The sequence below is a fragment of the Oncorhynchus masou genome, chromosome 29, assembly GCF_036934945.1.
Source record: "Oncorhynchus masou masou isolate Uvic2021 chromosome 29, UVic_Omas_1.1, whole genome shotgun sequence".
In the NCBI taxonomy this organism is placed as follows: domain Eukaryota; kingdom Metazoa; phylum Chordata; class Actinopteri; order Salmoniformes; family Salmonidae; genus Oncorhynchus; species Oncorhynchus masou.
In genome coordinates this window covers 86,185,764-86,210,830 of record NC_088240.1, presented here as the reverse complement: position 1 = coordinate 86,210,830, position 25,067 = coordinate 86,185,764, and the positions used below count along the sequence as shown (strand labels likewise).

At 45.6% G+C, this 25,067-nt stretch overlaps 1 protein-coding gene across 1 annotated transcript in view; it reads right to left on the bottom strand.

Moving 5' to 3' along the window:
- Nucleotides 1-25,067, bottom strand: part of LOC135520889 (pleckstrin homology domain-containing family G member 4B-like) — a 100,526-nt gene that overhangs the window by 66,112 nt on the left and 9,347 nt on the right. Inside the window, 3 exon segments of the mRNA XM_064946714.1 lie at nucleotides 1,910-2,241; nucleotides 2,243-3,291; nucleotides 17,384-17,581. Of these exon segments, the coding sequence (XP_064802786.1) occupies nucleotides 1,910-2,241; nucleotides 2,243-3,291; nucleotides 17,384-17,581 (1,579 nt within the window).

Genomic DNA, 25,067 nt, shown 5'->3' with positions numbered 1-25,067 from the left:
GAGTCCATTCACAACTGTCCCAGCGTCGTCCAGGTTTGGCCGGGGTACGCTGCCATTGTAAATAAGAATTTGTTCTTAACTGAGTATACAGCCCGAGTGGGATCATTATATACCGGACTCCAGGAGTCAAACCCATAACCTTGGTCTATACAGCCCGAGTGGGATCACTATATACCAGACTCCAGGAGTCAAACCCATAACCTTGATCTATACAGTCCATGTGGGATCACTATATACCAGTCTCCTGGAGTCAAACCCATAACCTTGGTCTATACAGCCCATGTGGGATCACTATATACCAGACTCCAGGAGTCAAACCCATAACCTTGATCTATACAGTCCGAGTGGGATCATTACATACCAGACTCCAGTAGTCAAACCCATAACCTTGATCTATACAGCCTGAGTGGGATCATTACATACCTGACTCCTGCAGTGTTTAAAACAATACCCTTGACAAAGACTCTATAATAATGATATTCAGTCCATGCGGACCTATGAGACTTTTTGGTGTCATGTGGGACAAACCCTACATGTTATTCTAATCAGTCATGTTATTCTAATCAGTCATGTTATTCTAATCAGTCACATGTTATTCTAATCAGTCACATGTTATACTAATCAGTCACATGTTATACTAATCAGTCACATGTTATACTAATCAGTCATGTTATACCAATCAGTCACATGTTATACTAATCAGTCACATGTTATACTAATCAGTCACGTGTTATACTAATCAGTCACGTGTTATATTAATCAGTAACATGGTATACTATTATCTAATCAGTCACATGTTATTCTAATCAGTAACATGTTATACTATTATCTAATCAGTCACATGTTATACTAATCAGTCACATGTTATACTAATCAGTCACATGTTATACTAATCAGTAACATGTTATACTATTATCTAATCAGTCACATGTTATTCTAATCAGTCACATGTTATTCTAATCAGTAACATGTTATACTATTATCTAATCAGTCACATGTTATACTAATCAGTCACATGTTATACTAATCAGTCACATGTTATACTAATCAGTCACATGTTATACTATTATCTAATCAGTCACATGTTATACTAATCAGTCACATGTTATTCTAATCAGTCACATGTTATACTAATCAGTCACATGTTATACTAATCAGTCACATGTTATACTAATCAGTAACATGTTATACTATTATCTAATCAGTCACATGTTATTCTAATCAGTCACATGTTATACTAATCAGTCACATGTTATACTATTATCTAATCAGTCACATGTTATTCTAATCAGTCACGTGTTATACTAATCAGTCACATGTTATACTAATCAGTCACATGTTATACTAATCAGTCACATGTTACACTATTATCTAATCAGTCACATGTTATACTAATCAGTCACATGTTATACTAATCAGTCACATATTATTCTAATCAGTCACATGCTATTCTAATCAGTTACCTGTTATTCTAATCAGTCACATGTTATTCTAATCAGTCACATGTTATTCTAATCAGTCACATGTTATTCTAATCAGTCACATGTTATTCTAATCAGTCACATGCTATTCTAATCAGTCACATGTTATTCTAATCAGTCACATGTTATTCTAATCAGTCACATGTTATTCTAATCAGTCACATGCTATTCTAATCAGTCACATGTTATTCTAATCAGTCACATGTTATTCTAATCAGTCACATGTTATTCTAATCAGTCACATGCTATTCTAATCAGTCACATGTTATTCTAATCAGTCACATGTTATTCTAATCAGTCACATGTTATTCTAATCAGTCACATGCTATTCTAATCAGTTACCTGTTATTCTAATCAGTCACATGCTATTCTAATCAGTTACATGTTATTCTAATCAGTCACATGTTATACTAATCAGGTTTTTCTACCTGTCTCCTCTCTAACACTGCTCCTCCTGTCTGAGATGGAGAAGGCAGCCTCCAGGTCCAGCCGTCCGAAGCGCAGGGCATATCCGTTCATCAGCTTCTTTGGTGAGAAGACTCCACTGCTGGCCGAGCCCCCGGATGAGGAGCGCGCCCGGTGCCCTTTGACCTGGGCTGCCTTGTTAGTCCTCTCCAGAGACTTGGAGCGCCTCTCAGCCCGGGTCTCCAGGGCCCCAGCGTTCCTCAGACCCCTCTGGAGGTACAGGAGAGGCATGCTGGGAGAGAGTCGGGGGGAGTCGGGGTCTCCACCCAGCCATGCCCTGGTCCCCCTAGCCTGAGCCCACGGAGCCCTGCTCTCTCTGGTTGGTGGGGGTGGAGGGGCTGGTACCAGGGGTCAAAGTTGGAGATGAGACATCTTCTCTGGGGCTGAGTGGGCTGAGACCTGGGCATGCAGGACTGTGCTCTGGTCCTTCCTCCAGGATGGACTCAGAGCTAGAGCCCAGGTTCATGGGATTCTGCAGGGCCTCCATGTAGGACTTACGGAACAGTCTCCGGGTCTCGAAGGACACAGAGTCCCTGGCGTGGCGGGGCCGGCGAGGGTTGGGGTTACTGAGGTCAGTGCTGAACGACAGGGTCCTGGTCCTCTCTCTGGTCCCACCCTGGCCCTCCTCCCCCGGACCACCACCACCCTCCCCAGCCAGCCTGTCTGTCTGTGGACTGCAGGAGTGAGAGTCAGGAGCTGCTCTCAGGCTGTGGTTCTGGTTGTGGTTCTCCATCCGGTGAAGTCCCGGGTTGGGATCCTGTTGGGACCTGCAACTAGTGCTGCTGGGGTCCATTACATGTACCCGCCTGCTCAGGATAGCAGGCTCTGAGAAGGTAGAGTCTGCCCCCTGGGAGTGTAGTGATTCGTGGGAGCTGCGGTGGGAGTCCAGGGTCCCTGTTGATCCACTGGTACTGCAGGCGCTGAGCTGGCCACGGAAGCCCGTGCTGTCGCCCCGCGTCTGCATGATGGCGTCTGCCGTGCTGCTGACGAACAGAGGATTCACCACGTTCTTCCACGGCGTCCGGAACACGACGGTGCCGGTGGTGAGCAACCAGTTCTGCAGTGGATGGAGGTTGCGCTCGCGCGTCACATTCTGCAGGAAGTCAGCGGTGAAGACACTGCCGTACATGCTCTCCGGGATGGGGATCTCTGCGATGGCCTGGCCACTGGCCGACAGACATTTTATGACCAGCTTGGCAGCCTTGCGGCCCAGAGGAACCACCTGTAGGTAGAAGTCTCCCTGCTTCAGACGGACCTTATGGAGCGGGGCGAGCTGTAAAACCACCTTCTCGTTGATGCAGAAGGGCCAACCCTCATGATAGAACAGCCGGCCGTGGAAACGCACCTGTAGAGGAAGACAATCCTTTATTAACACATACCAGACTGAAATGTGTCTTCTGCTGTATCCAACTCCTCTGATATACACCTACATACACTTTACAGATGTAAGCTCTTAATTTGTCATAGCAAAAGAATCCTGAAGCAACAGGAAGTGAACGTTTAGTCCATAATGTTGCTTGATCGGTGGTTAGGCTATTAGCTGGCCAAAAGTAGGTTACATTTAAATTGCAATACTGTTAATATAATCATGTGTTAGTGTCGATTTTTCAGCATATTTAGGTAAATCAGGAAAGTTATCAGCAACAAAAGAGTGATCAAATGATGACCCTACATCTGTAGATTACCCGGAGCAGTGTGAAACCACATGGCTGCACCAGGTATAGAGAGATGGACAACAGATTAGAGAGACTGGAACAGTGTGAAACCACAGGGCTGCACCAGGTAGGGAGAAATGGACAACAGATTAGAGAGACTGGAGCAATGTGAAACCACAGGGCTGCACCAGGTATAGAGATGGACAACAGATTAGAGAGACTGGAGCAGTGTGAAACCACAGGGCTGCACCAGGTATAGAGATGGACAACAGATTAGAGAGACTGGAGCAGTGTGAAACCACAGGGCTGCACCAGGTATAGAGAGATGGACAACAGATTAGAGAGACTGGAGCAGTATGAAACCACAGGGCTGCACCAGGTATAGAGAGATGGACAACAGATTAGAGACTGGAGCAGTGTGAAACCACAGGGCTGCACCAGGTATAGAGATGGACAACAGATTAGAGAGACTGGAGCAGTGTGAAACCACAGGGCTGCACCAGGTATAGAGATGGACAACAGATTAGAGAGACTGGAGCAGTATGAAACCACAGGGCTGCACCAGGTATAGAGAGATGGACAACAGATTAGAGAGACTGGAGCAGTGTGAAACCACAGGGCTGCACCAGGTAGGGAGAAATGGACAACAGATTAGAGAGACTGGAGCAATGTGAAACCACAGGGCTGCACCAGGTATAGAGAGATGGACAACAGATTAGAGAGACTGGAGCAGTATGAAACCACAGGGCTGCACCAGGTATAGAGAGATGGACAACAGATTAGAGAGACTGGAGCAGTGTGAAACCACAGGGCTGCACCAGGTATAGAGAGATGGACAACAGATTAGAGAGACTGGAGCAGTATGAAACCACAGGGCTGCACCAGGTATAGAGATGGACAACAGATTAGAGAGACTGGAGCAGTATGAAACCACAGGGCTGCACCAGGTATAAAGAGATGGACAACAGATTAGAGACTGGAGCAGTGTGAAACCACAGGGCTGCACCAGGTATAGAGAGATGGACAACAGATTAGAGAGACTGGAGCAGTGTGAAACCACAGGGCTGCACCAGGTATAGAGATGGACAACAGATTAGAGAGACTGGAGCAGTATGAAACCACAGGGCTGCACCAGGTATAGAGATGGACAACAGATTAGAGAGACTGGAGCAGTGTGAAACCACAGGGCTGCACCAGGTATAGAGATGGACAACAGATTAGAGAGACTGGAGCAGTGTGAAACCACAGGGCTGCACCAGGTATAGAGAGATGGACAACAGATTAGAGAGACTGGAGCAGTGTGAAACCACAGGGCTGCACCAGGTATAGAGAGATGGACAACAGATTAGAGAGACTGGAGCAGTATGAAACCACAGGGCTGCACCAGGTATAGAGAGATGGACAACAGATTAGAGAGACTGGAGGGTGCAGGCCAGGCAGCAGGCTGTTAGCCAGCCTGCCAGCATAGTGGAGTCTGCCACTAGCATAGTCAGTGTAGTCAGCTCAGCTATCACCATTGAGACCGTGTCTGTGCCTCGACCTAGGTTGCGCAAAACTAAACATGGCGGTGTTCGCCTTAGCAATCTCACTAGGATAAAGACCACCTCCATTCCTGTCATTATTGAAAGAGATCATGATACCTCACATCTCAAAATAGGGCTACTTAATGTTAGATCCCTTACTTCAAAGGCAATTATAGTCAATGAACTAATCACTGATCATAATCTTGATGTGATTGGCCTGACTGAAACATGGCTTAAGCCTGATGAATTTACTGTGTTAAATGAGGCCTCACCTCCTGGCTACACTAGTGACCATATCCCCCGTGCATCCCGCAAAGGCGGAGGTGTTGCTAACATTTACGATAGCAAATTGCAATTTACAAAAAAAAAAATGACGTTTTCGTCTTTTGAGCTTCTAGTCATGAAATCTATGCAGCCTACTCAATCACTTTTTATAGCTACTGTTTACAGGCCTCCTGGGTCATATACAGCGTTCCTCACTGAGTTCCCTGAATTCCTATCGGACCTTGTAGTCATAGCAGATAATATTCTAATCTTTGGTGACTTTAATATTCACATGGAAAAGTCCACAGACCCACTCCAAAAGGCTTTCGGAGCCATCATCGACTCAGTGGGTTTTGTCCAACATGTCTCTGGACCCACTCACTGTCACAGTCATACGCTGGACCTAGTTTTGTCCCATAGAATAAATGTTGTGGATCTTAATGTTTTTCCTCATAATCCAGGACTATCGGACCACCATTTTATTACGTTTGCAATTGCAACAAATAATCTGCTCAGACCCCAACCAAGGAACATCAAAAGTCGTGCTATAAATTCACAGACAACACAAAGATTCCTTGATGTCCTTCCAGATTCCCTCTGTCTACCCAATGACACCAGAGGACAAAAATCAGTTAACCACCTAACTGAGGAACTCAATTTAACCTTGCGCAATACCCTAGATGCAGTTGCACCCCTAAAAACTAAAAACATTTCTCATAAGAAACTAGCTCCCTGGTACACAGAAAATACCCGAGCTCTGAAGCAAGCTTCCAGAAAATTGGAACGGAAATGGCGCCACACCAAACTGGAAGTCTTCCGTCTAGCTTGGAAAGACAGTACCGTGCAGTACCGAAGAGCCCTTACTGCTGCTCGATCATCCTATTTTTCTAACTTAATTGAGGACAATAAGAACAATCCAAAATTCCTTTTTGATACGGTCGCAAAGCTAACTAAAAAGCAGCATTCCCCAAGAGAGGATGACTTTCACTTTAGCAGTGATAAATTCATGAACTTCTTTGAGGAAAAAATTATGATTATTAGAAAGCAAATTACAGACTCCTCCTTAAATCTGCGTATTCCTTCAAAGCTCAGTTGTCCTGAGTCTGCACAACTCTGCGTGGACCTAGGATCAAGAGAGACGCTCAAGTGTTTTAGTACTATATCTCTTGACACAATGATGAAAATAATCATGGCCTCTAAACCTTCAAGCTGCTTACTGGACCCTATTCCAACTAAACTACTGAAAGAGCTGCTTCCTGTGCTTGGCCCTCCTATGTTGAACATAATAAACGGCTCTCTATCCACCGGATGTGTACCAAACTCACTAAAAGTGGCAGTAATAAAGCCTCTCTTGAAAAAGCCAAACCTTGACCCAGAAAATATAAAAAACTATCGGCCTATATCGAATCTTCCATTCCTCTCAAAAATCTTAGAAAAGGCTGTTGCTCAGCAACTCACTGCCTTCCTGAAGACAAACAATGTATATGAAATGCTTCAGTCTGGTTTTAGACCCCATCATAGCACTGAGACGGCACTTGTGAAGGTGGTAAATGACATTTTAATGGCATCGGACCGAGCTCTGCATCTGTCCTCGTGCTCCTAGACCTTAGTGCTGCTTTTGATACCATCGATCACCACATTCTTTTGGAGAGATTGGAAACCCAAATTGGTCTACACGGTCAAGTTCTGGCCTGGTTTAGATCTTATCTGTCGGAAAGATATCAGTTTGTCTCTGTGGATGGTTTGTCCTCTGACAAATCAACTGTAAATTTCGGTGTTCCTCAAGGTTCCGTTTTAGGACCGCTGTTGTTTTCACTATATATTTTACCTCTTGGGGATGTTATTCGAAAACATAATGTTAACTTTCACTGCTATGCGGATGATACACAGCTGTACATTTCAATGAAACATGGTGAAGCCCCAAAATTGCCCTCGCTAGAAGCATGTGTTTCAGACATAAGGAAGTGGATGGCAGCAAACTTTCTACTTTTAAACTCGGATAAAACAGAGATGCTTGTTCTAGGTCCCAAGAAACAAAGAGATCTTCTGTTGAATCTGACAATTAATCTTAATGGTTGTACAGTCATCTCAAATAAAACTGTGAAGGACCTCGGCGTTACTCTGGACCCTGATCTCTCTTTTGAAGAACATATCAAGACCATTTCAAGGACAGCTTTTTTCCATCTACGTAACATTGCAAAAATCAGAAACTTTCTGTCCAAAAATGATGCAGAAAAATTAATCCATGCTTTTGTCACTTCTAGGTTAGACTACTGCAATGCTCTACTTTCCGGCTACCCGGATAAAGCACTAAATAAACTTCAGTTAGTGCTAAATACGGCTGCTAGAATCCTGACTAGAACCAAAAAATTTGATCATATTACTCCAGTGCTAGCCTCCCTACACTGGCTTCCTGTCAAAGCAAGGGCTGATTTCAAGGTTTTACTGCTAACCTACAAAGCATTGCATGGGCTTGCTCCTACCTATCTCTCTGATTTGGTCCTGCCGTACATACCTACACGTACGCTACGGTCACAAGACGCAGGCCTCCTAATTGTCCCTAGAATTTCTAAGCAAACAGCTGGAGGCAGGGCTTTCTCCTATAGAGCTCCATTTTTATGGAACGGTCTGCCTACCCATGTCAGAGACGCAAACTCGGTCTCAACCTTTAAGTCTTTACTGAAGACTCATCTCTTCAGTGGGTCATATGATTGAGTGTAGTCTGGCCCAGGAGTGGGAAGGTGAACGGAAAGGCTCTGGAGCAACGAACCACCCTTGCTGTCTCTGCCTGGCCGGTTCCCCTCTTTCCACTGGGATTCTCTGCCTCTAACCCTATTACAGGGGCTGAGTCACTGGCTTGCTGGGGCTCTCTCATGCCGTCCCTGAGGGGGTGCGTCACCTGAGTGGGTTGATTCACTGATGTGGTCATCCTGTCTGGGTTGGCGCCCCCCCCCTTGGGTTGTGCCGTGGCGGAGATCTTTGCGGGCTATACTCAGCTTTGTCTCAGGATGGTAAGTTGGTGGTTGAAGATATCCCTCCAGTGGTGTGGGGGCTGTGCTTTGGCATAGTGGGTGGGGTTATATCCTTCCTGTTTGGCCCTGTCCGGGGTGTCCTCGGGTGGGGCCACAGTGTCTCCTGACCCCTCCTGTCTCAGCCTTCAGTATTTATGCTGCAGTAGTTTATGTGTCGGGGGCTGGGGTCAGTTTGTTATATCTGGAGTACTTCTCCTGTCCAATTCGGTGTCCTGTGTGAATCTAAGTGTGCGTTCTCTAATTCTCTCCTTCTCTCTCTCGGAGGACCTGAGCCCTAGGACCATGCCCCAGGACTACCTGACATGATGACTCCTTGCTGTCCCCAGTCCACCTGGCCGTGCTGCTGCTCCAGTTTCAACTGAACCGCGGCCCTAGGACCATGCCCCAGGACTACTTGACATGATGACTCCTTGCTGTCCCCAGTCCACCTGGCCGTGCTGCTGCTCCAGTTTCAACTGTTCTGCCTTATTATTATTCGACCATGCTGGTCATTTATGAACATTTGAACATCTTGGCCATGTTCTGTTATAATCTCTACCCGGCACAGCCAGAAGAGGACTGGCCACCCCACATAGCCTGGTTCCTCTCTAGGTTTCTTCCTAGGTTTTGGCTTTTCTAGGGAGTTTTTCCTAGCCACCGTGCTTCTACACCTGCATTGCTTGCTGTTTGGGGTTTTAGGCTGGGTTTCTGTACAGCACTTTGAGATATCAGCTGATGTACGAAGGGCTATATAAATAAATTTGATTTGATTTGATTTGATTTGGAGCAGTGTGAAACCACAGGGCTGCACCAGGTATAGAGAGATGGACAACAGATTAGAGAGACTGGAGCAGTGTGAAACCACAGGGCTGCACCAGGTATAGAGAGATGGACAACAGATTAGAGAGACTGGAGCAGTATGAAACCACAGGGCTGCACCAGGTATAGAGAGATGGACAACAGATTAGAGAGACTGGAGCAGTGTGAAACCACAGGGCTGCACCAGGTAGGGAGAGATGGACAACAGATTAGAGAGACTGGAGCAGGGTGAAACCACAGGGCTGCACCAGGTATAGAGAGATGGACAACAGATTATAGAGACTGGAGCAGTGTGAAACCACAGGGCTGCACCAGGTATAGAGAGATGGACAACAGATTAGAGACTGGAGCAGTGTGAAACCACAGGGCTGCACCAGGTAGGGAGAGATGGACAACAGATTAGAGAGACTGGAGCAGGGTGAAACCACAGGGCTGCACCAGGTATAGAGAGATGGACAACAGATTATAGAGACTGGAGCAGTGTGAAACCACAGGGCTGCACCAGGTATAGAGATGGACAACAGATTAGAGAGACTGGAGCAGTGTGAAACCACAGGGCTGCACCAGGTATAGAGATGGACAACAGATTAGAGAGACTGGAGCAGTGTGAAACCACAGGGCTGCACCAGGTATAGAGATGGACAACAGATTAGAGAGACTGGAGCAGTGTGAAACCACAGGGCTGCACCAGGTATAGAAAGATGGACAACAGATTAGAGAGACTGGAGCAGTGTGAAACCACAGGGCTGCACCAGGTAGGGAGAGATGGACAACAGATTAGAGAGACTGGAGCAGGGTGAAACCACAGGGCTGCACCAGGTATAGAGAGATAGACAACAGATTAGAGAGACTGGAGCAGTGTGAAACCACAGGGCTGCACCAGGTATAGAGAGATGGACAACAGATTAGAGAGACTGGAGCAGGGTGAAACCACAGGGCTGCACCAGGTAGGGAGAGATGGACTACTTACTGTCTGAATCACTGTGTCTCCAGCCAGCCCAACCACTCACTGGACCAACATGATCACTTGGCTATGCATGCCTCTCTCTAATATCAATATTATCCATTACTGCCCAGGTTAGTGATTACTGTCTTATGTCACTATAGAGCCTCTAGCCCTGCTCAATATGCCTTAACCAACCATGTTGTTCCACCTCCTACATATGCAATGACATCACCTGGTTTAAATGTCTCTAGAGACTATATCTCTCTCATCATTACTCAATGCCTAGGTTTACCTCCAAGGTACTCACATCCTACCTTACCTTTGTCTGTACACTATGCCTTGAATCCATGCTATCGTGCAAGACAGCGAGTTCGTTTAGCCTTTAGCCAAACCCTTATCCTACTTCTCCTCTGTTCCTCTGGTGATGTAGAGGTTAATCCAGATCCTGCAGTGCCTAGCTCCATTTCCACTCACCAGGTGATCTCATTTGTTGACGTCTGTAACTGTGAAAGCCTTGGTTTCATGCATGTTAACATTAGAAGCCTACTCCCTAAGATTGTTTTACTCACTGCTTTAGCACACTCTGCCAACCCGGATGTCTTAGCCGTGTCTGAATCCTGGCTTAGGAAAACCACCAAAAACCCTGAAATCTCCATCCCTAACTATAACATTTTCCGCCAAGATAGAACTGCCAAAGGGGGCGGTGTTGCAATCTACTGCAAAGATATTATGTCTTACTATCCTGGTCTGTACCCAAACAATTCAAGCTTCTACTTCTAAAAAATCACCTTTCCAGAAACAATTCTCTCACCGTTACCGCTTGCTATAGACTACCCTCTGCCCCCAGCTGTGCCCTCAACACTATATGTGAATTGATTGCCACCCATCTATCTTCAGAACTCATGCTCGTAGGGGCGGCAGGGTAGCCTAGTGGTTAGAGCGATGGAGCGTTGGACTAGTAATCGGAAGTAATCGGAAGGTTGCGAGTTCAAACCCCCGAGCTGACAAGGAACAAATCTGTCGTTCTGCCCCTGAACAGGCAGTTAACCCACTGTTCCCAGGCCGTCATTGAAAATAAGAATTTGTTCTTAACTGACTTGCCTGGTTAAATAAAGGTAAAATAAAAAAATACTAGGTGACCTAAACTGGGACATGCTCAACACCCCAGCCATCCTACAATCTAAGCTTGATGCCCTCAATCTCACACAAATTATCAATGAACCTACCAGGTACAACCCCAAATCTGTAAACATAGGGACCTGGGACACTGTAAATTCCATGGAGAATAAGAGACCCTTCTCCCAGCTGCCCACTGCTCTGAGGCTAGGACACACTGTCACCACCGATAAATCCACTATAATGAGAATTTAAAGAAGCATTTCTCTATGGCTGGCCATGCTTTCCACCTGGCTGCCCGGCACCCTCCACAGCAACCCGCCCAAGCCCCCACCATTTCTCCTTCACCCAAATCCAGATAGCAGATGTTCTGAAAGAGCTGCAAAATCTGGACCCCTACAAATGAGCTGGGCTAGACAATCTGGACCCTCTCTTTTGAAAATGATCTGCCAAAATTGTTGCAACCCCAATTACTAGCCTGTTCAACCTCTCTTTCGTTTTGTCTGTGATTCCCAAAGATTGGAAAGCTGCCGCGGTCATCCCCCTCTTCAAAGGGGATGACACTCTAGACCCAAACTGCTACAGACCTATATCTATATATCTATTACCAACAATTTCAAATCCCACCGTACCTTCTCTGCTATGCAATCTGGTTTCAGAGCTGGTCGTGGGTGCACCTCAGCCACGCTCAAGGTCCTAAACGATATCATAACATCGATAAGAGACATTACTGTGCAGCCGTATTCATCGACCTGGTCAAGGCTTTCGACTCTGTCAATCACCACATTCTTATTGGCAGACTCGACAGCCTTGGTTTCTCAAATTATTGCCTCACCTGGTTTACCAACTACTTATCTGATAGAGTTCAGTGTTTCAAATCGGAGGGCCTGTTGTCCGGACCTCTGATAGTCTCTATGGGGGTGCCACAGGGTTCAATTCTCGGGCCGACTCTCTTTTCTGTACACATCAATGATGTTCGTCTTGCTGCTGGTGATTCGCTGATCCACCTCTACGCAGACAACACCATTCTGTATACTTCTGGCCCCTCTTTGGACACTGTGCTAACTAACTTCCAGACAAGCTTCAATGCCATACAACTCTCCTTCTGTGGCCTCCAACTGCTCTTAAATGCAAGTAAAACTAAATGCATGCTATTCAATCGATCACTGCCCGCACCTGCCCACTTGTCCAGCATCACTACTCTACAAATACCTAGGTGTCTGGTTAGACTGTAAACTCTCCTTCCAGACTCACATTAAGCATCTCCAATCCAAAATTAAATCTAGAATTTGCTTCCTATATCGCAACAAAGCCTCCTTCACTCATGCTGCCAAACATACCCTCGTAAAACTGACCATCCTACCGATCCTCGACTTCGGCGATGTCATCTATAAAATAGCCTCCAACACTACTCAACAAATTGAATGCAGTCTATCACAGTGCCATCCGTTTGTCACCAAAGCCCCATACACTACCTACCGCTGCGACCTGTGCGCTCTCGTTGGTTGGCCCTCGCTTCATACTCGTCGCCAAACCCACTGGCTACAGGTTATCTACAAGTCTCTGCTAGGTAAAGCAACGCCTTATCTCAGCTCACTGGTGGCCATAGCAGCACCCACTCGTAGCAAGCGCTCCAGCAGGTGTATCTCACTGTTCACCCCCAAAGCCAATTCCTCCTTTGGTCGCCTTTCCTTCCAGTTCTCTGCTGCCAATGACTGGAACGAACTGCAAAAATCACTGAAGCTGGAGACTCACATCTCCCTCACTAGCTTTAAGAACCAGCTGTCAGAGCAGCTCACAGATCACTGCACCTGTACATAGCCCATCTGTAAACAGCCCATCTATCTTCCTCATCCCCATACTGTATTTATTTATTTTTCTATCTTGCTTCTTTGCACCTCAGTATCTCTACTTGCACATTAATTTTCTGCACATCTACCATTCCAGTGTTTAATTGCTATATTGTAATTACTTCGCCACCATGGCCTATTTATTGCCTTACCTCCCTTATCGTACCTCATTTGCACTCACTGTATATAGACTTTTTGTTTTCTTTTTTCTATTGTGTTATTAACTGTATGTTTTGAATATTCCATGTGTAACTCTGTGTTGTTGTATGTGTCGAACTGCTTTGCTTTATCTTGGCCAGGTTGCAGTTGCAAATGAGAACTTGTTTGTTACGATAACTAGGAGTGGTGGGTGGAATCAGGCGCAGAGAGCAGGGTTCAGTCGTTTGTCAAATTTATTCACCAGCGCAACAAAAACGGTCACGCCAACACACAGGGCGTGTATAAGTTGCCAGTCCAAACAACAGGACAGAAATAGTCCGGCGAATAACGACAAGAACAAAATAACACCATCCAACACAGAGTAACAAGAAACAAGCACGCACAAATACCCCAGCGGGCCTAGTGCCCTTAAATAATCTACAAACAAACCCTAATACAAAACAGGTGTACCCAATTACCCAATAACCAAAACAAACGGAAAGGGAATCGATGGCAGCTAATAGGCCGGCGACGACGACCGCCGAGCCCCGCCCGAACAGGAAGAGGCACCATCCTCGGCGAGGTTCGTGACATTGTTCTCAACTAGCCTACCTGGTTAAATAAAGGTGAATTAAACATACACTTCACAGATGTAGGCTCTTAATTTGTCACAGCAAAATAATCCTGCAGCGACAGGATTTGAACATTTTAGTGTTTACTATTTTTTATAAATTAGCAAAAAATTCTCATAACCTGTTTTTGGCTTTGTCATTATGGTATTGCTTGTAGATTGATGAGGATTTTTTTTAAATCCATTTTAGAATAAGGCTGTAACGTAACCAAATGTGTAACAAGTCCAGAGGTCTGAATACTTCCTGAATGCAGTGGAAATGGCTCAAACATACATTCCACTTTTAAAGAGAGGCACCCTCTTTTCATAGCACTTGAGTGAATCATCGTTCTCTTTTCAACGTCATTCCAATGAGCTGATTCCTCAGAATCCTGGAGGCTAGCGAAACCTGCCCGTTCAGGCCCGGTTACTAAGCAACCACAACCCAAACTCCAAACTATGACACTGTCGTACAAAGAGCTCTTAACAGTAGAGAAACAGTACTCAGGGCTTGTGTCCCAAATGGCACTATATCGTACAGTGCACTACTTTTGACCAGAGCCTTATGGTCAAAAGTAGTGCACTATATAGGGAATAGTGTGCCATTTTTTGTCTATTTCCCATTGGCTAAACTGCTGTAAAAGTGACGGAAAAGCATTGAAAAAGCCAGCGTTGCCTGCCGACTGATCATATTGCTCTTGACTCAAAGCCTCTCACGCACGGGGAGTTTTTCTCAGTGACTAACCAGGCTTAGATAGCGAGGTAAAACTATGACGCTATGAGTGGCTATGAGGCTATCCATCACAGTGTAATCACAGCAGATGAATACAGAGGAATAGACTGTGTGGCTATGAGGCTATCCATCACAGTGTAATCACAGCAGATGAATACAGAGGAATAGACTGTGTGGCTATGAGGCTATCCATCACAGTGTAATCACAGCAGATGAATACAGAGGAATAGGCTGTGTGGCTATGAGGCTATCCATCACAGTGTAATCACAGCAGATGAATACAGAGGAATAGACTGTGTGGCTATGAGGCTATCCATCACAGTGTAATCACAGCAGATGAATACAGAGGAATAGACTGTGTGGCTATGAGGCTATCCATCACAGTGTAATCACAGCAGATGAATATAGAGGAATAGACTGTGTGGCTATGAGGCTATCCATCACAGTGTAATCACAGCAGATGAATACAGAGGAATAGACTGTGTGGCTATGAGGCTATCCATCACAGTGTAATCACAGCAGATGAATACAGAGGAATAGACTGTGTGGCTATGAGGCTATCCATCACAGTGTAATCACAGCAGATGAATACAGAGGAATAGACTGTGTGGCTATGAGGCTATCCATCACAGTGTAATCACAGCAGATGAATACAGAGGAATAGACTGTGTGGCTATGAGGCTATCCATCACAGTGTAATCACAGCAGATGAATACAGAGGAATAGGCTGTGTGGCTATGAGGCTATCCATCACAGTGTAATCACAGCAGATGAATATAGAGGAATAGACTGTGTGGCTATGAGGCTATCCATCACAGTGTAATCACAGCAGATGAACACAGAGGAATAGGGTTTCAGGGCCTTTGGTCATGGAGACATGGAGCCCTCTCTAACCCACAGCAATTAAAGCTGCTGGGAGAGCCAGGGTTAGATTACAACCTGGACCCCTGAGCCCAGGGATGATAGCTAGGCTCTCAGGCAGACCACAGTTTCCTCTCTGTTTCGGTCTCTTTTCAGAGCAGGAGGGCCGGCTGTGTGTCCCAAATGATATCCTATTCCCCATATAGTACACTACTTTTGACCTGGTGGTGCATTATGTAGGCCATAAGGTGCGATTTGTGGCTCAACCTCTGTCTCCTTCCAGAGTGTGTCCCAAATGATATCCTATTCCCCATATAGTACACTACTTTTGACCTGGTAGTGCATTATGTAGGCCATAAGGTGCGATTTGTGGCTCAACCTCTGTCTCCTTCCAGAGTGTGTCCCAAATGATATCCTATTCCCCATATAGTACACTACTTTTGACCTGGTAGTGCATTATGTAGGCCATAAGGTGCGATTTGGGGCTCAACCTCTGTCTCCTTCCAGAGTGTGTCCCAAATGACATCCTATTCCCCATATAGTACACTACTATTGACCTGGTAGTGCATTATGTAGGCCATAAGGTGCGATTTGGGAGTCAACATCTGTCTCCTTCCAGAGTTTTCTCTCTGTTTCTGTATGGCTCCAGAGCAGAATGGCTGCATGGCTTTCTGTCTGATTTCTATGAACAATGATCCATTCTGTCTCACTCTGTTGTTCCCCCTCACCCTCCCAGCAGAGATATTTCACACTCATCTCTCTCTCTCTCTCTCTCTCTCTCTCTCTCTCTCGCTCTCTCTCTCCTGTCTTGTTTGTTGTCTGTCATCAGGTGGTGTCTATAATGGTATATATTAGTGTTCTGTGTTGTAATGGTGTCTATAATGGTGTATATTAGTGTTCTGTGTAGTAATGGTGTCTATAATGGTGTATATTAGTGTTCTGTGTTGTAATGGTGTCTATAATGGTGTGTATAAGAGTTCTGTGTTGTAATGGTGTCTATAATGGTGTATATTAGTGTTCCGTGTTGTAATGGTGTCTATAATGGTGTATATTAGTGTTCCGTGTTGTAATGGTGTCTATAATGGTGTGTATAAGAGTTCTGTGTTGTAATGGTGTCTATAATGGTGTATATTAGTGTTCCGTGTTGTAATGGTGTCTATAATGGTGTATATTAGTGTTCCGTGTTGTAATGGTGTCTATAATGGTGTATATTAGTGGTCTGTGTTGTAATGGTGTCTATAATGATGTGTATTAGTGTTATGTGTTGTAATGGTGTCTATAATGGTGTGTATAAGAGTTCTGTGTTGTAATGGTGTCTATAATGGTGTGTATCTGTGTTTAGATTAGAGCTGATTAAAATAGTAATAGTAACCATGATGGGATTCTTTTGGCCAGACTTCATAGTCTCTGTCTGTCTGCTCCACTTTATAGTTGATCTTTGGGTTCAGTTTATTTCCTTCCTCTCTGTCTTTTCTCAGCCTTATAGCCCCATCATGTCTCTTCAGTGAGACTAAAGTCAGAAGAGATCAAGGTTCACATAGAGCATCTCACTCCAAAGCTCCAATAGTTCTACAGGAAAGGGAAGCTGCCTGTGTCACGTTTCCAAAGCATTCATATTCACTTCAAAACTTCCTGAACTCTGTTGCTTTGTAGAGTACCCTCTCTCTCCCCCCTTCTCTCTCTCTCTCTCTCTCTCTCTCTCTCTCTCTCTCTCTCTCTCTCTCTCTCTCTCTCTCCCCCTCTCTCTCTCTCTCTCTCTCCCCCTTCTCTCTCTCTCTCTCTCTCTCTCTCTCTCTCTCTCTCTCTTCCTCTCTCTCTCTCTCTCTCTCTCTCTCTCTCTCTCTCTCTCTTCCTCTCTCTTCCTCTCTCTTCCTCTCTCTCTCTCTCTCACCATCCCTCCCCTCCACTCACACAAGTCTCTTGTTGGATGCTCTGCAGGATCCTCTTGGCAGGAAGTAAGAAGTCGATGAGACATCGGAGTCCGTCCCCACGGTACTGTCTCTCCACCACGCTGAACAGCTGCCACAGGACGGTGGACGCGGTGGCACTGAATGGAGGGTACAGCGCAGACAGGGTGCTCTGGATACAACTGTCCAGAGACTCAGAGTCCTGTAGGGGCAGAGGAGAGGAGGGGAGAGGTGGATTAAATACAGCCCTTTCTGGGGAGAGGAGAGGAGGAGAGAGGTGGATTAGATACAGTCCTTTCTGGGGAGAGGAAAGGAGGGGAGAGGTGGATTAGATACAGTCCTGCCTGGGGAGAGGAGAGGAGGGGAGAAGTGGATTAGATACAGTCCTGCCTGGGGAGAATAGAGGAGGGGAGAGGTGGATTAAATACAGTCCTTTCTGGGGAGAGGAGAGGAGGAGAGAGGTGGATTAGATACAGTCCTTTCTGGGGAGAGGAGAGGAGGAGAGAGGTGGATTAAATACAGTCCTTTCTGGGGAGAGGAGAGGAGGAGAGAGGTGGATTAAATACAGTCCTTTCTGGGGAGAGGAGAGGAGGAGAGAGGTGGATTAAATACAGTCCTTTCTGGGGAGAGGAGAGGAGGAGAGAGGTGGATTAGATACAGTCCTTTCTGGGGAGAGGAGAGGAGGAGAGAGGTGGATTAAATACAGTCCTTTCTGGGGAGAGGAGAGGAGGAGAGAGGTGGATTAGATACAGTCCTGCCTGGGCAGAGGAGAGGAGGAAAGGAGGAGAGGAGAGGAGTAGAGGAGAGGAGTAGAGGAGGAGGAAAGGAGGAGAGGAGGAGGAGAGGAGTAGAGGAAAGGAGGAGAGGAGGAGTAGAGGAGAGGAGGAGGAAAGAGGAGAGGAGGAGGAAGACAGAGGAGAGGTTACAGAGCAGACAGGGGCTCTGGATACAACTGTCCAGAACTCAGTCCTGGTAGACATGGTTACATTATTGTCCACGGATGTCAAATGGAAGTCACATAGCTAAAGAGACAGGGGGCAAAGATATATATATATATATATATATATATATATATATATATATATATATATATATCTTTATATATATATATATATATATATATATATATATATATATATCTTTATATATACAGTATATATAGAGAGAAACAGAGAGAGTTTTTACAAATATAGTTAGTTCACCTGTCCCCTTCATTATGTAATGATGAAGCTCATAGATCAGCCGTTGGTAATGAACATGTGCAGACATTGGCAGGTTTTATCTAAGCTACTGTACGTATGAAAAGTGTTCCTTGCTTGAGGCCAACATTCAGCATAAAGACTTCTTATATAACGTGTGCACACCCACAGTGAAAACACTTTGGCACAACACTGAGATATTGTCGTCACTGACCTTATCATGGCACAAAAATCCTGACGCTTATAATAAATCCTGCAATACCCTCAGACGAACCATCAAACAGGCAAAGTGTCAATACAGGACTAAGATGGAATCCTACTACACCAGCTCTGATGCTCGTCGGATGTGGCAGGGCTTACAAACTATTTACAGAATACAAAGGGAGACCCAGCCGCGAGCTGCCCAGTAACACGAGCCTACCAGATGAGCTAAATGCTTTTTATGCTCGCTTCAAGGCAAGCAACACTGAAGCATGCATGAGAGCACCAGCTGTTCCGGACGACTGTGTGATCACGCTCTCCGTAGCCGATGTCAACAAGACCTTTAAATGGGTCAACATTCACAAAGCCATGGGGCCAGACGGATTGCCAAGACATGTACTGAAAGCATGCGCAGACCAACTGGCAAGAGTCTTCACTGACATTTTCAACCTCTCCCTGACCCAGTCTGTAACACCTACATGTTTCAAACAGACCACCATAATCCCTGTACCCAAGAAAGCGAAGGTAACCTGCCTAAATTATTACTGCCCCGTAGCACTCACGTCGGTAGCATTTCCACAAGCATTTCACTACACTCGGCATTAACATCTACTAACCATGTGTATGTGACCAATTCAATTTGATTTGGTAGCCATGAAGTGCTTTGGAAGGCTGGTCATGGCTCACATCAACACCATCATGCCGGAAACCCTAGACCCACTCCAATTCACATACCACCCCAACAGATCCACATATGACTCAATCTCAATCGCACTCCACACTTTCCCACCTGGACAAAAGGAACACTTATGTGAGAATGCTGTTCATTGACTACAGCTCAGCGTTCAACACCATAGTGCCCACAAAGCTCATCACTAAGCTAAGGACCTTGGGACTAAACACATCCCACGACTGTGTGGCTAAGCACGACTCCAACACCATCATTAAGTTTGCTGACGACACAACAGTGGTAGGCCTGATCACCGACAACAACGAGACAGCCTATAGGGAGGAGGTCAGACTCCTGGCAGTTTGGTGCCAGGACAACAACTGCTCCCTCAATGTGAGCAAGACAAAGGAGCTGATCGTGGACTACAGGAAAAGGAGAGCCGAACAGGCCCCCATTAACATCAACAGCGCTGTAGTGGAGCGGGTCGAGAGATTCAAGGTTCTTGGTGTCCACATCACCAACAAACTATCATGGTCCAAACACACCAAGACAGTTGTGAAGAGGCACAACAACACCTTTTCCCCCTCAGGAGACTGAAAAAGCTTGTCATGGGTCCCCAGATCCTCAAAAGGTTCTACAGCTGCACCATTGAGAGCCTCCTGACCGGTTGCATCACCGCCTGGTATGGTAACTGCTCAGTATCTGACCGTAAGGTGCTACAGAGGGTAATGCGTATGACCCAGTACATCACTGGGGCCAAGCTTCCTGCCAGCCAGGACCTTTATACTAGGCGGTGTCAGAGGAAGGCCCAAAAAATTGTCAAAGACTCCAGTCACCCAAGTCATAGGCTGTTCTCTCTGCTACCGTATGGCAAGCTGTAAGTCTAGGACCAAAAGGCTCCTTAACAGATTCTACCCCCCCAAGCCATAAGACTGCTGAACAATGAATCAAATGGCCACCGGACTATTTACACTGACAACCCCCCCCCCCCCCCCCTTTGTTTTTACACAGCTGCTACTCGCTGTTTATTATCTATACATAGTCACTTTCGGTACCGGTACCCCCTGTATATAGTCTCCACATTGACTCTGTACCGGTACCCCCTGTATATAGTCTCCACATTGACTCTGTACCGGTACCCCTGTATATAGTCTCCACATTGACTCTGTACCGGTACCCCCTGTATATAGTCTCCATATTGACTCTGTACCGGTACCCCCTGTATATAGTCTCCACATTGACTCTGTACCGGTACCCCCTGTATATAGTCTCCACATTGACTCTGTACCGGTACCCCTTGTATATAGCCTCCACGTTGACTCTGTACCGGTACCCCCTGTATATAGCCTCCACATTGACTTGGTATCGGTACCCCCTGTATATAGCCTCCACATTGACACTGTACCGGTACCCCCTGTATATAGCCTCCACATTGACTTGGTATCGGTACCCCCTGTATATAGCCTCCACATTGACTTGGTACCGGTACCCCCTGTATATAGCCTCCACATTGACTCTGTACCGGTACCCCCTGTATATAGCCTCCACATTGACTTGGTATCGGTACCCCCTGTATATAGCCTCCACATTGACTTGGTACCGGTACCCCCTGTATATAGCCTCCACATTGACTCTGTACCGGTACCCCCTGTATATAGCCTCCACATTGACTCTGTACCGGTACCCCCTGTATATAGCCTCCACATTGACTCTGTACCGGTACCCCCTGTATATAGCCTCCACATTGACTCTGTACCGGTACCCCCTGTATATAGCCTCCACATTGACTTGGTACCGGTACCCCCTGTATATAGCCTCCACATTGACTCTGTACCGGTACCCCCTGTATATAGTCTCCACATTGACTCTGTACCGGTACCCCCTGTATATAGCCTCGTTATTGTTATCTACACCATAGTTTCACCATATTAAAATGTTCAGTTCCCCTTAACAGGTTGTTTTGACTTTGTCAAAGCAACACAATAATGAGGTGAAGATCTTCCTAGAAGTCACAGAGGGAAAACTTCTACAGGTCTTTATTTATATAGAAACATCTGGTTTATAGAATTGTCCATGTGGTCAAGTCACAGAGGGAAAACTTCTACAGCTCTTTATTTATATAGAAACATCTGGTTTATAGAATTGCCCATGTGGTCTACAGTATAATAAAGGGAACTTCATTTAATATAACAGGCTTTTAAAAATGCAATATTTGTGCACATTATCTACAGTAAATAACAAAGGGAAACAAAAGTCATTCATTTTGTGGAATAACCCTTAAAACAGCATAACAGAGAGAGTGTCCCTGTCATGTTTCTGTTTGGGTTGTGGGACCTCAGAGCTGTGACAAACACACACACACCCACCCAGCCACCCTCTAACTCTCCAGGAAGTCAGTAGGTCGCAGGACACATCCTGCGTGATGGCCTTTCCATTAGAGACAGGGGAAACATCTGGATGGGTGACGTCATGGACAGAGGAGAGTGGCCACAAACCCCCGGCCTGGAAAGTCCAGTCTCTCTCTACCCCAGCCCTCGACCCTGGTCATCCCGCTCAGCATCGTGTCTGTAGAGCAGGGGCTTTTCCCTAATGAGGAGCCAGGGGATGTCATGGTACAATGTAACCTAACCCACTAGCAACAATAACGTTGCTGCTAACTACACCTGACCCTGTAACACCAGGGACCTGTAACAGCTCAGTAGTGTTAGCATGTCATTGTAATGTCAGTGCTGCTAACTTCACCTGACCCTTTAACACCAGGGACCTGTAAATGCTCAGTAGTGTTAGCATGTCATTGTAATGTCAGTGCTGCTAACTTCACCTGACCCTTTAACACCAGGGACCTGTAAATGCTCAGTAGTGTTAGCATGTCATTGTAATGTCAGTGCTGCTAACTTCACCTGACCCTTTAACACCAGGGACCTGTAAATGCTCAGTAGTGTTAGCATGTCATTGTAACATGACCAGAGGAAAGGGTGTATAAAGACACGTGACCAGAGGAAAGGGTGTATAAAGACACGTGACCAGAGGAAAGGGTGTATAAAGACACATGACCAGAGGAAAGGGTGTATAAAGACACCTGACCAGAGGAAAGGGTGTATAAAGACACGTGACCAGAGGAAAGGGTGTATAAAGACACATGACCAGAGGAAAGGGTGTATAAAGACACATGACCAGAGGAAAGGGTGTATAAAAAACGTGACCAGAGGAAAGGGTGTATAAAGACACGTGACCAGAGGAAAGGGTGTATAAAGACACCTGACCAGAGGAAAGGGTGTATAAAAACACATGACCAGAGGAAAGGGTGTATAAAGACACGTGACCAGAGGAAAGGGTGTATAAAGACACCTGACCAGAGGAAAGGGTGTATAAAGACACGTGACCAGAGGAAAGGATGTAAAAAGACACAAGACCAGAGAAAAGGGTGAATAAAGACACATGACCAGAGGAATGGGTGTATAAAAACGTGACCAGAGGAAAGGGTGTATAAAGACACGTGACCAGATGAAAGGGTGTATAAAGACATGACCAGAGGAAAGGGTGTATAAAGACACGTGACCAGAGGAAAGGGTGTATAAAGACACGTGACCAGAGGAAAGGGTGTATAAAGACACGTGACCAGAGGAAAGGGTGTATAAAGACACGACCAGAGGAAAGGGTGTATAAAGACATGACCAGAGGAAAGGGTGTATAAAGACACGTGACCAGAGGAAAGGGTGTATAAAGACACGACCAGAGGAAAGGGTGTATAAAGACATGACCAGAGGAAAGGGTGTAAAGACATGACCAGAGGAAAGGGTGTATAAAGACACATGACCAGAGGAGAGGGTGTATAAAGACACGTGACCAGAGGAAAGGGTGTATAAAGACACGTGACCAGAGGAAAGGGTGTATAAAGACACGTGACCAGAGGAAAGGGTGTATAAAGACACATGACCAGAGGAAAGGGTGTATAAAGACATGACCAGAGGAAAGGGTGTATAAAGACATGACCAGAGGAAAGGGTGTATAAAGACATGACCAGAGGAAAGGGTGTATAAAGACACGTGACCAGAGGAAAGGGTGTATAAAGACATGACCAGAGGAAAGGGTGTATAAAGACACGTGACCAGAGGAAAGGGTGTATAAAGACACATGACCAGAGGAAAGGGTGTATAAAGACACATGACCAGAGGAAAGGGTGTATAAAACACGTGACCAGAGGAAAGGGTGTATAAAGACACGTGACCAGAGGAAAGGGTGTATAAAGACATGACCAGAGGAAAGGGTGTATAAAGACATGACCAGAGGAAAGGGTATATAAAGACACATGACCAGAGGAAAGGGTGTATAAAGACATGACCAGAGGAAAGGGTGTATAAAGACATGACCAGAGGAAAGGGTGTATAAAGACACGTGACCAGAGGAAAGGGTGTATAAAGACACGTGACCAGAGGAAAGGTTGTATAAAGACACGTGACCAGAGGAAAGGGTGTATAAAGACACGACCAGAGGAAAGGGTGTATAAAGACACGACTAGAGGAAAGGGTGTATAAAGACATGACCAGAGGAAAGGGTGTATAAAGACACATGACCAGAGGAAAGGGTGTATAAAGACATGACCAGAGGAAAGGGTGTATAAAGACGCATGACCAGAGGAAAGGGTGTATAAAGACATGACCAGAGGAAAGGGTGTATAAAGACACATGACCAGAGGAAAGGGTGTATAAAGACATGACCAGAGGAAAGGGTGTATAAAGACATGACCAGAGGAAAGGGTATATAAAGACACATGACCAGAGGAAAGGGTGTATAAAGACATGACCAGAGGAAAGGGTGTATAAAGACATGACCAGAGGAAAGGGTGTATAAAGACACGTGACCAGAGGAAAGGGTGTATAAAGACACGTGACCAGAGGAAAGGGTGTATAAAGACACGACCAGAGGAAAGGGTGTATAAAGACATGACCAGAGGAAAGGGTGTATAAAGACACGTGACCAGAGGAAAGGGTGTATAAAGACACGACCAGAGGAAAGGGTGTATAAAGACATGACCAGAGGAAAGGGTGTAAAGACATGACCAGAGGAAAGGGTGTATAAAGACACATGACCAGAGGAGAGGGTGTATAAAGACACGTGACCAGAGGAAAGGGTGTATAAAGACACGTGACCAGAGGAAAGGGTGTATAAAGACACGTGACCAGAGGAAAGGGTGTATAAAGACACGTGACCAGAGGAAAGGGTGTATAAAGACATGACCAGAGGAAAGGGTGTATAAAGACATGACCAGAGGAAAGGGTGTATAAAGACATGACCAGAGGAAAGGGTGTATAAAGACACGTGACCAGAGGAAAGGGTGTATAAAGACATGACCAGAGGAAAGGGTGTATAAAGACACATGACCAGAGGAAAGAGTGTATAAAGACACATCACCAGAGGAAAGGGTGTATAAAGACACATGACCAGAGGAAAGGGTGTATAAAGACACATGACCAGAGGAAAGGGTGTATAAAGACATGACCAGAGGAAAGGGTGTATAAAGACATGACCAGAGGAAAGGGTGTATAAAGACACATGACCAGAGGAAAGGGTGTATAAAGACCCAATACGACCTCTCTGGTACTAGAAGATTGGTGTTT